The 10,373-nt window shown below is 64.3% G+C and overlaps 1 protein-coding gene across 1 annotated transcript in view; it reads right to left on the bottom strand.

Annotated features, from left to right (window-relative positions):
* Positions 1-2,533, bottom strand: part of CDC42BPB (CDC42 binding protein kinase beta) — an 81,967-nt gene extending 79,434 nt beyond the window's left edge. Inside the window, exon 1 of the mRNA XM_079769430.1 lies at positions 2,083-2,533. Coding sequence (XP_079625556.1) covers positions 2,083-2,257 — 175 coding nt within the window. The 5' untranslated portion in view covers positions 2,258-2,533. The remainder of the gene's footprint in view (positions 1-2,082) is intronic.
* Between the last annotated feature and the right edge of the window lie 7,840 nt (positions 2,534-10,373).

Below are 10,373 nucleotides of genomic sequence, written 5' to 3' on the forward strand. Positions count from 1 at the left end.
ATATCCTATATAATAATCCTATATAATAAAAGGCTAATATACAAATCAACTGAACGGTGGAACGGCCAGTTGCTATGGTGCACACTAACCACCAGGGGGCAGACGCTCAACACAGGAGCTGCTCCTGGTGGTCAGTGTGCTCCCACAGGGGGAGCGCCCCTCAGCCGAGCACAGCAGTGCGGGGAGCAGGCCTAAGCCGTCAGTAGGACATCCCTGGAGGGCTCCCAGACTGCGAGAGGGCACAGGCTGGGCTGAGGGGACCCCCCCCCCCAAGGGCACTAATTTTTTGCACCGGGCCTCTAGTATAGATTATAACTCCCAAAGGGCCAGGATACAATTTTGAAAATATTTCTGCCTTCATAGCACATAGCTCCTGTTCAGATCTGGAAGACCTAAACGCATGCTGGGAGAGCCTCCTCCCGCGAAGCCCACCGCTCACAGGGGGGCTGACCCGCCTGGTGGGGAGGGGCCTGCACCAGGACCACTGCTCCACAGGGACGAACCCCAGTCCAGGCACAGCCCGGTCCCCAGGCCCCAGGCCAGCTGGTCCACACCTCACCAGCTAAAACCTTCCCTCTGCTCCTCCCTTCAATCATCCTATTACTCATAGGCTGTGCTGGGTTGAACCTGATTGTGGAACTGGATTTCAAGATGAAACGCTCAGAAAGGAATGGCCAATACAATATTCAGAAGGCTGAGACGTAACAGGCACCAAAGATCTCACTTTCAAATTAACTGTGAAGCCGGTAAGTTGCTCAGCTGGAAATCAGGTCACTGATAAAGGACCCCAGAAAGCGAACACTCCCTTTCCCTTATACGGCATGCAACCAAGGCCGGGGGTCCCCACGGAAACACAGCATGACAGGCGGCCCTGAGGGCCCGGGCCTCCTCCCGCCGCTGTTCTCACAGGACATCATGTCAACATTTCCCTCAGGAGCAAAAAACCCTGGCAAGCCCTGTAAAGAACATGGCAACCTGAGCTTTAACTTGTGGACACAATTCCAAAACCGGTTACCATTTTGGCAGAGCAGGAGGCCTTATTACATTCGCTTGTTTCCTCATGTAAACAGCAGCTTGATCCGAGATTAGATTAGAAATTACTGGTGCGCACTGCATGTCCTACCTAGCCCGATGACACAAAGGACCCAAGGCCAGGATTCTCATGGGTGCGGCCTGCACACAGCACAGGCCGGGTCTTCCCACCAGCTCGTTCTAGGTGAGTCTGAGGGTCTTGACAAGACGCCCCCGTTAGCAGAAGGGGAAGCCAAAGGGTTTTCACTGTCTTCCGGATTCTGAGGATCATTAAATGGCTGAATCACATGTATGCCCCAATAAATTTATGCCCCATAACCGGTCAGGTGACCAACGACTACAGCACCACAGATCCCTGCATGAAGCGGAGAAGGCATGGAAAGGTCAGCTGAAGGAAGTTGAGTGACTCCCACGTACTGACATTCCAACTACCCCCAAAATATGGCAAGGGTCTGGCGCCAGCACCAAGGAACGAACCAACGCGCTCTGGCACGGTGTGCACAAAACACGGCTCTCCGCCTCCAGCTCCCGTGGAGGAGCGACAGCGAAGGGGCTGCAGGCCGGCTGTCACCTAGGAGATGCACGCGGGGCGGGGGCCCACGGGCGGAGCGGGAGGCGGATGTACCGAGCACACTCGGGGGGGGGGGGGGGGGGAGGCACTGGACGCCGATCCCGGACCCCACCGCGGGGGGCGGGGGCGGATATCCAGGCAGTGCTGCAGGAAATGATATCCAGACTCCAGGGTGGATCTAGGAAGCGGCAGGGGCGCTGGCCCGGCGAGGGGTGGGGGAGGGACGGAGGATGTGGCTCCCTCCCGGGGGCAGGATGAGGGGGCGGGCCGGCCGAACGCGGATGTGCGAAGGCCGAGGAGCGCAGGGAGGGACCGAGAGCCGCGCAGGGACCCGCGCGCCGGGAGCGACCCGAGAGGGATGGGGCGGCGGGGGGGGGGGGGGGGGCGGAAGCCGGAGGGCTGCGTGGAGGCGGCGGCAGGGTGCGGAGAGGGCGCGCCGCACGGGCCGCAGGGGCCGGGGCCGGCCCGCGCGCACTTACCCCACTCGAGGAACTCGGCCACGTACTTGTCGCGGCGCAGGGCCGAGTGGCTGCACTCGGTGTACAGGCAGACCAGCACGTCGAGCAGCGTCTCCACGCTCAGGGCGCTCTCGTGGCGCCGGGGCCCGTCGAGCAGCAGCTGCTCCAGCTTCTTGAGCCGCACCTTGGCCGACATGGTGCCGCGCGGCCCGCTCCCCACGCGCCCGCCGCTCGCCGCCCGCTCGGCAGCCCGTCAGGGCGAGCCCTCGGGGACGCGGCGGCCGCGAGCCCCGGCAGCGCCTCGTCGCCGCCCCGCGCGCGTCGTCGCGCCCCGGCCTAGGCCGACATCTTGGGCTCGGTCCCGGTGGCGAAGCGTCTGGGGCGCCGGGCCCCGCGGGTCCATGGGCCGGTCTCCTCCCCTCGGCGCCGCCGCCCTCTCCGCCCGGCGCGGCCCGCCCCGCCCGCGCCCCTCAGCCCCGCCCGCGGCCGCGCCCTCCCCGCCGGCCCCGGAGCGACGCGGACCCGAGCGCTGCGCGAGCCCGGCCGGCGCCCCAGCCCGACCCGGCCCCGACCCGGCGGCCCAGCCCCGCGGCCCGCAGCCAACCAGGCGCGGCCAGGCGGGCGCAGCCAACCACGGCGGGGCCGGCCGTCGCCGCGCTGACCTCAGCGCGCCGCCCCGCCCCGCGTCCCGGCTGCAGGCTGCAGGCTGCAGGCTCCCGGCGGGATCGGGCCTCGCCGCTCGCCGTAGGGAGGCGGGATGCCGGGAAGGCGGGCGGGGCGGGCGGGAGCCTGGGCGCCGCCGAGATTGCGGCGCCGACGCGTGCGCAGGCGCGAGCGCCCCGCGGACCGGCTGGCGGGGTCCCAGGCCGGGGAGCCCGACGCTGACGCTCCGCGCCGCCGGGGCCGCCCCGCAGCCGCAGCTCCAGCTCCGGTCGCCTCGGCGGCGGGACGTCCGAGCTCGGAGCGGCCCTTGGCCACGCCGGCCCGGCTCCGAGCTGACGGACGGGAGGCCGAGGCCGGGACCGCGCCCGGCGCATTCGCGATGCCCGCGCCGCGGCCACGGCCGGTTCCACTGCCCCCCGCACCCCTCCCGCAAACACCCGTCTCGGGCGGCAGTCTGGTAGGAAGCGGCCGCTGTCCGTCTCCAGCCCGGTTCCCAGGGGGCCGCCGGTTGTACTGAGGTTGCTGGCTCATTGGGGTGACGGGGAGGAGGGTGATGGACAGCCCCCCCCAGACAGGCCCGGGGCATCGGGAGACGAGGGCCGCCCGGGACTCGTGGGCGACCACCCAGGCCCTGGGGTGGGTGAGGCTGGGAGCCAGGGTGCGGGGCTGTGGACGCCCTGACCCGGGAGAGGGAGGGGGCTCCTGCAGGGCCAGGGCAGCGACGTGGATGGAGCCCATGGGGCGGCAGGTAAAGGGTTGGAGACGGAAACCACGGAGATGGGAATGAACAGCGGCCTCGGCTGGAAGGGGCAGAGGGAGGCTCCGGGGCTGCGAGCACAGGAGCATGTGGGGCGGTGGCTTCGCGGGGGGCCTGTGAGTAGCCGTCCCCGCTGTACACTTAGGAGCAGTGCAAACCACTTGTAATTGTGCCTCAATCTTAAAGAGCGAGCCAGACCGTCTTTGGTGTTGGAGGTCAGAGGAGGGGTTTCTTGGGGGGATTATGAACTGGAAGGGGTGCGGGCGAGGGGCCCTCTGGGGAGGCAGGAACATTCTGTGTCTTGGTTAGGCAAACCCGGCTTATTGCATGGGTCGTTACATATATAAAACTTAGCCGTGTTCTAAATATGTGTGCGCTAGCCAGCCAGTGTGCCCAGTGGTTGAGCTTCGACCTGTGAACCAGGAGGTTGAGGTTCAATTCCCCTTGGGGCTGTGCCCGGGTTCCAATCCCCAGTAGGGGGCGTGCAGGAGGCCGCCTGGTTCTCTCGCATCATTGCTGTTTCTCTCTCCCCCTATTCCTTCCTCTTTGAAATCAATAAAAACATATGCTTAAAAATATATTTGTTCGCTGTACTGTGTGTGTATAACACCTCAAAAAGGGGGCGGGGGGAGAGGTGCCAACCTGGCTCAACACCAAGATTTCCCACTGGTGTGAAGATAAAGACCGAATTCTTTACCTTGGCTTTTAAAAAATTGGGTGATCAGCCCTAACCGGTTTGGCTCAGAGCGTCGGCCTGCGGACTGAAAGGTCCCAGGTTCAATTCCAGTCAAGGGCATGTACCTTGGTTGCGGGCACATCCCCAGTTGGAGGTGTGCAGGAGGCAGCTGATCGATGCTTCTAACTCTCTTTCCCTCTCCCTTCCTCTCTGTAAAAAAATCAATAAAATATATTTAAAAAAAAAAAATTGGGTGACCAGACATCTGAATTTGTGTGGGACAGTCCGTTTTGTGTCTTTGTCCCAGTATAAGTATAACCATGTCCTTCATCCCCCCATGTCCCCATTTGGGCAGAATATCCTTTCCTCTCCAGCCCCCACTGGCTCAGCCCATCCCTGTTCAGCCCTCTATCCTTCAGACTCCGGTTCCACAGGCCTCCTGGCTGTTCCTCAGCTGTTCCTGTCCCCTCCTGCCCCAGGGCCTTGGCACTTGCCACGCCCTCCACCTTGGACGCTCCCCTCCAGCCACCCTCACTTTGCTCAGCACCGTCTGTTTTTCCTGGCTGGGGTCCGTCACAGCCCACCGCACCTCCAGATCAGGGCCACGTGCTAAGCTCTGAGGACTCCCTTGAGAGCCACCCTCACCAGGCTTCAGGGGCAGGGCGGCACGCCCATGCTCTGCCCCGGCAGGACCAGGTTACCAGACCCCCTCTCCCTCGCTCACCTCTGAATCCGGCCTGGGACAGGTTTCCAGGTATTGTCCTTGTACATATGGTGAGCTGACACCTGATTTGAGAATCCACATCTGTTGTCTCTTGAGATTTCAATTTAGGGTTCTGATACATTTTACACCATGTACCCTGGACACAGGTCATTGTCCCTTGTGTTTGTCCGCCTGGTTCCCCCACCCACTCCCCCCACGCCCTGTGAGTCTCCACTCCGGCTCCACTCTGATCGTGGGACCCTAGAGGGGCTGCCATGGGGAGTGGGCATGTCCCCCAGGCCCAGCTGGTCAGCTCTCCATCCCCCCGATCACGGGTCGTTGTGTGATTTGAGCCACACCAATCAGACCACTTCCTGAGGGTGTTTATACTAAAACTCGGAGAGAGAATGCTTGTCTTTTCCTTCAGACCACAGGCAGGTGAACGTTTTCTGCAAAGGGCTCGCGTCCCCGACAGGATGCTTCCACCAGGAAATAGTCCTGCTTCCGAGGAAGTAGCGCTGGGCGGCCGCCCCCCCCCCCTCCCGCGAGTTCTGGTCCCTCTGGCCACTGACCAGCCAGCGGAGAAGGGGTCCCTGGACCCCAGGCCTCAGAGGGAACTTGACTAGCTCTCCACGTGGTGGCAGGTTCGTGTGAGGAGCCCCGGGGGTCCCTGCGGGGCTTCATGGCTCTCCCTCTTGGGAAAAGGGAAGGGGGCTCGTTAGCCACAGGCCCAGAAAGGACCCCTGTCCTGAAGGAACAGAGTTTGGGGACCCCCCCCCCCCCGGGCTGAAAGGAGTGCTGCTGAGGATCCGGTGGAGGAGGAAGGACGGGGTTGAAGACGCGGGGAAGTGGGCGCGGTCAGCGTTCCTCATGGGCTTTCCTTTTTTTTTCTTAAATATGTTTTTGAAATTATTTTATATTTTAAAATGTGTTTTTATTGACTTCAGAGAGGGAGAGAGAGATAGAAACATCAATGATGAGAGAGAATCATTGATCGGCTGCCTCCTGCACATCCCCCTACTGGGGATCGAGCCCACAACCCAGGCATGTTGCCCTTGACTGGAATCGAACCCGGGACCTCTCAGTCCACAGGCGGACACTCTATCCACTGAGCCAAACTGGCCAGAGCCAGACTTTTCTTCTTGCCTGCCTCCACCCCACCCTACATGAAGGGCACTTCTGATATCCAAGGTCTCAGGCTCCAGGTGGGCACACTCTCCGGTGTCATCCCCCACGAGCATCGGAGGCCAGTGGTGGGACATCGCGTGCCCTGGGTGCTGACATTTCCCTACGGGACGAGGGGGACGCAGAAGGCTCGAGGGGGGAGAGTGTGCCTTCGCCCCTCCAGGTCCACTCGCCACCCTGCTCCACCTGCTTTGTGCCCCAAATGGGCTGTCCCCATGGGAAGGGGGGCTGGGGAGAGTGAGCCGCTATCTACTCCCCCATCACTCAGCCCCAGCCTGCCTGGGACCTCTTCTAGAAGCAGCTGTCCCCAGGTTCTGGCCACCCTGCCCTCCCGCTGCCCCCAGAGGACCCAGAGGTGGCCGCAGCTCCCTGGCCCTGCCAGCCTTGGGAGCTCCCCCTCCCTTCCCTGTCCCAGCCCCTGCCCACACCTCGGTAAACAGCCCACTTTCCATGCTCTCCATTGCCCTGTCCCCGCGTGCCCCTGCTGGGACTCTAATGGTCATCTGTATATATAAAAGCCTAAGTGACCGGCCGACCGGTAGCTATGACCCACACTGACCACCAGGGGGTAGACGCTCAATGTAGGAGCAGAAACCACAGGCATGGGAACATGGAAGAGACTGATGAATCTCAGCGGGAAGGGGAGAGGGGAGGGTGGGAAGAGATTAACCAAAGATCTTATATGCATACTAGATGCCTGGATTCATGCACCAGTGGGGTCCCTTGGTGTGGCCTGCACCCTCTCGCAATCCAGGACCCCTCGGGGGATGTCAGAGAGCCGGTTTTGGCCTGATCCCCACAGGCCAGGCCAAGGGACCCCACCGGTGCACAAATCCATGCACCAGGCCTCTAGTATACAATAATAATCATTACTGGGTTATCTGCAATTAAAATAATGAAAACCACCCAGCCAGTGTGGCTCAGTGGTTGAGTGTCGACTATGAACCAGGAGGTCATGGTTTGATTTCTGGTCAGGGCACAGGCCCGGGTTGTGGGCTCGATCCCCAATAGGGGACATCCAGGAGGCAGCCGATCAATGATTCTCTCTCATCACTGATGTTTCTATCTCTTTCTCCCTTCCTCTCTGAAATCAATAAAAATGTATTTAAATAATGAAAATGTAAACGTCCATCGGTAGACACAGATAACTATGCGTCCATCATATGGAATTGCATGTAGCTGTTAAGAAGTGATGTGGCCCTAGCCGGTTTGGCTCAGTGGATAGAGCGTCGGCCTGCGGACTGAAGGGTCCTGGGTTCGATTCCGGTCAAGGGCATGTACCTGGGTTGCAGGCACATCCCCAGTAGGAGGTGTGCAGGAGGCAGCTGATCGATGTTTCTCATCGATGTTTCTAACTCTCTATCCCGCTCCCTTCCTGTCTGTAAAAAATCAATGAAATATATATTTTTTAAAAGTGATGTGGGTGCACTCATTCAACCAACCTGAAGCGCTGGACGCTGCTACTGTCAGCCCTGTTCTAGGTGCCGAGGCGGAGGCCAAGACAGACACCCAAGTGTCCATCCATGCGGCGGGCAGACCGCAGACCCGTGCACAAGCGTGAGAAGAGAGAATTGCTGAGCTGTGAGGGCTGCGAGGAAGGTGGCCACCATGTGATGGCGAGGGAGGGGTGCCTGCCTCTAGGTGAGGATGCGGGGGCCTCCCCACAGCGGGCGCTGTAGCTGAGACTGGGCAAGAGGAGGCCAGGCAGGTCACTCTCCAGGTAGGAAACCTGCAGGCATGGCCAGTGCGGAAGGCAGAGGGGAGAGGAGGGGAGAGGAGGGGAGGGGAGGGGCAGGCCTTGGCCATGGGAGTCTGCGCTGCCTGCCAGGCCTCGTCCTCCCCTGCAGTGGCCCTGCCAGTGGCTCCTGAGGTTTCCTGCCGTCTGACTCTCGGGCCACCCCTCTCCCTGAGGGTGCTTCGCTTCCTCCTCGCGCCCAGGCTGACAACCGGAGGGCTGAAGGCCGGCAGCACGCAGCGCCCGCAGGACGGGACAGAAGTGGCCACTGGGTGTGTGGAGGAGGAAGGAGGCAGAGGGGGCCAGGGGAGGCAGGTCTGACAGGCCTCTCTCCAGTCCCGCCTCTCCTCCCTGCCCCCCTGGGGCGGCCCTGGGCAAGCTCTGCCCTCCCATCCCCGTGCATGTCCTTGCAGGGACCACTCCACTGCCACAGCCGTGTGCCCCGCACCCCCAAACACAACCCCCGCCGTGCCCAGCAGCTGCCCACGAGGGTGCCCTGTGGGCTGGGCGCCAGGACTGGCCTAGCTGGGACCCCCGGCTCCGCGTCTGAAAGAGAGATGGAGACCCCGGGCAGTCTGTGAGGCGCAGCCTGCGGTCACACAGGCCCTCACCTGCCGGCAGTCAGCCGGGCGTGCTCATGGGAGGGTCACCAGCCTGTGCACCCCGCCCCTGCCCTGCGCTCCTCCACCCGCAGGCTCCCCACCCTCCGCGGCGGCCAGAGGCACCTTCCCAAAGGCCGGCTCTGAGCACAGCTCCAGCTCAGAGGCCTTCCATGCCCCCCTGCTCCCCCAGCGAGAACGGGGTCCTCCTGAACCTCTGATACAGGATTCTTCGCCTTCCAGCGCCTACAGCTTCCGGAGAGAGCCAGGTGCTGCCTGGACGGGGAGGTCAGGGAGGAGGCTGGACCGGGAGGCCAGGGAGGAGGCCCCCAGAGTGGAGAGGCCTCTGAGGAGGACGCCCACTGAGGCTGAACTGCAAACACTCACAGAGCCTGGGCCCAGCCCCACCCTGTAAGCGGGGACAGGACTCGCCCCCTTTTTCAGAAGAGCAACCAGAGGAATAACTGCTGGTCCTGGCAGGGCATCTGAGCCCCGAAACCCAGGCCCAGCACCCCTCCGGCCCTGGCACCCCTCCGTGCCGCCTCCCTCAAAGCAGCGGGCACCCTCTTCCCAGGAGTAGCCCTGTGAGGGGTGCTGACCCCCACGACCCCTATTTGCCAGCACCTTCCACACAGCCTCTCCCTATCTGCCCCCTGAGGCTCACCGCGGGCGAGAGACCACCTCAGGGCGGCGGGGTGGTGTCAGTAAAGGAGCGAACGTGGCCAGCAGAGGCCTGGGCACCCCCTTCCACCCCCGCCCCCCCCACCCCAGCACAGAGCTGTCCGGGCGGTCAGCCTGCGTGGACAGAGGAGGCCTCGGGGGAGACTGAGGGCACTCCTGTCCCTCTGGCCACCCTGTCCTCGGTGGCCCCTGGGGGCCCAGACCCCCCCTCAGACCCCAGGCGCCCCGTGGCTGCTGTGCGCTCACCTCGGCCTCCCGCGCCCTCCCCAGGGGAGGGAGCCATGGTGCGGGGACCTTCAGGGCGGAGCTCTGGGGCGGGGGAGGGCAGTGCGGGCCTCACCTGACAGCCCGGGGAGGGAGGTTACCCGCTCCCCCAGTGGCCGCAGGGCCCGCCTAAGGCTGAGGGTGGAGGGGAGGGTGCCAGGTGGCCCCAGGGCCCGCCGCAGCCCCCCATCGTGAGGGTGGGTCACACGGAGCTCAGGGCCCACTGACGGGGCCGCCCCTCCCACCGGTCCCCCGCCGCTCCCCTCCCCGCAATCCGCGGCCCCGGGCGCACCCCCTGGAGCGCAGGGCTGGGGGGCCTCGGCCCCGACTCTCGAGGCGCGGCCGGTGCGCGGGGCCCTGCGGGTTTGGTGACTCCACCCAGGAGTTCGGGGCGCGGCGGGAGGCCTGCGCTGCTGGACGTGGGGAGGGCGGGAGGCGGGGTGTCCCCCCAAAGAATCGGTGGACCGAGGCTCCCGGGTGGGCAGGTGCTGCGTCAGCCGCGGGCCTGCCGCCGTCGGGCTGTCCGCGGGGGACAGGGCTCCGGGCCGCGGGGGCGGGGAGCCCCGAGACCAGCCGCCCCCTCTCCGAGTCTCAGCGGGAGCCGGTGCGGGGAGCGGGCTGGCGGGGCCCGGGCGGTCGGGCCGGGCGCGGTGGGCGGAGCTCTGGGCCCCCCGTGCGGGTGGGTGACCGCGGTGCGGGGCGCTGGGCGGCGTGGCCTCTCCCTCCCCCGCCGCCTTGGCCAGCGCCGCGGGGTCCGGCCCGGGTCCCAGCAGCAGCCCGGGGCTGCCCCTCGCTTCCACCCGCACCTGCCCCAGGTCCCCGGTCCGGTCCCCGGTCCTTCAAGCCGGAAACCAAGCACCGCCCCCTCCACCCCCCGTTACCCCGCTACAGTTCTCCAGGGCCCGCCCAGCCCCTGCCCAGCCCGACCCCGTCCTCCCCGGTCCCGCCGGTTCGGGCTCCCGGCGGGGGCGAGCGGGGCCCCGGCCTGGGAAGTGGGGAGCAGCCCCTCCTCCCCAGTGAGCGGGTGTCAGCGCAGCGCGGGGCGCCGG

Source organism: Cnephaeus nilssonii (genome assembly GCF_951640355.1).
Source record: "Cnephaeus nilssonii genome assembly, chromosome: 4".
Lineage (NCBI taxonomy): Eukaryota > Metazoa > Chordata > Mammalia > Chiroptera > Vespertilionidae > Cnephaeus > Cnephaeus nilssonii.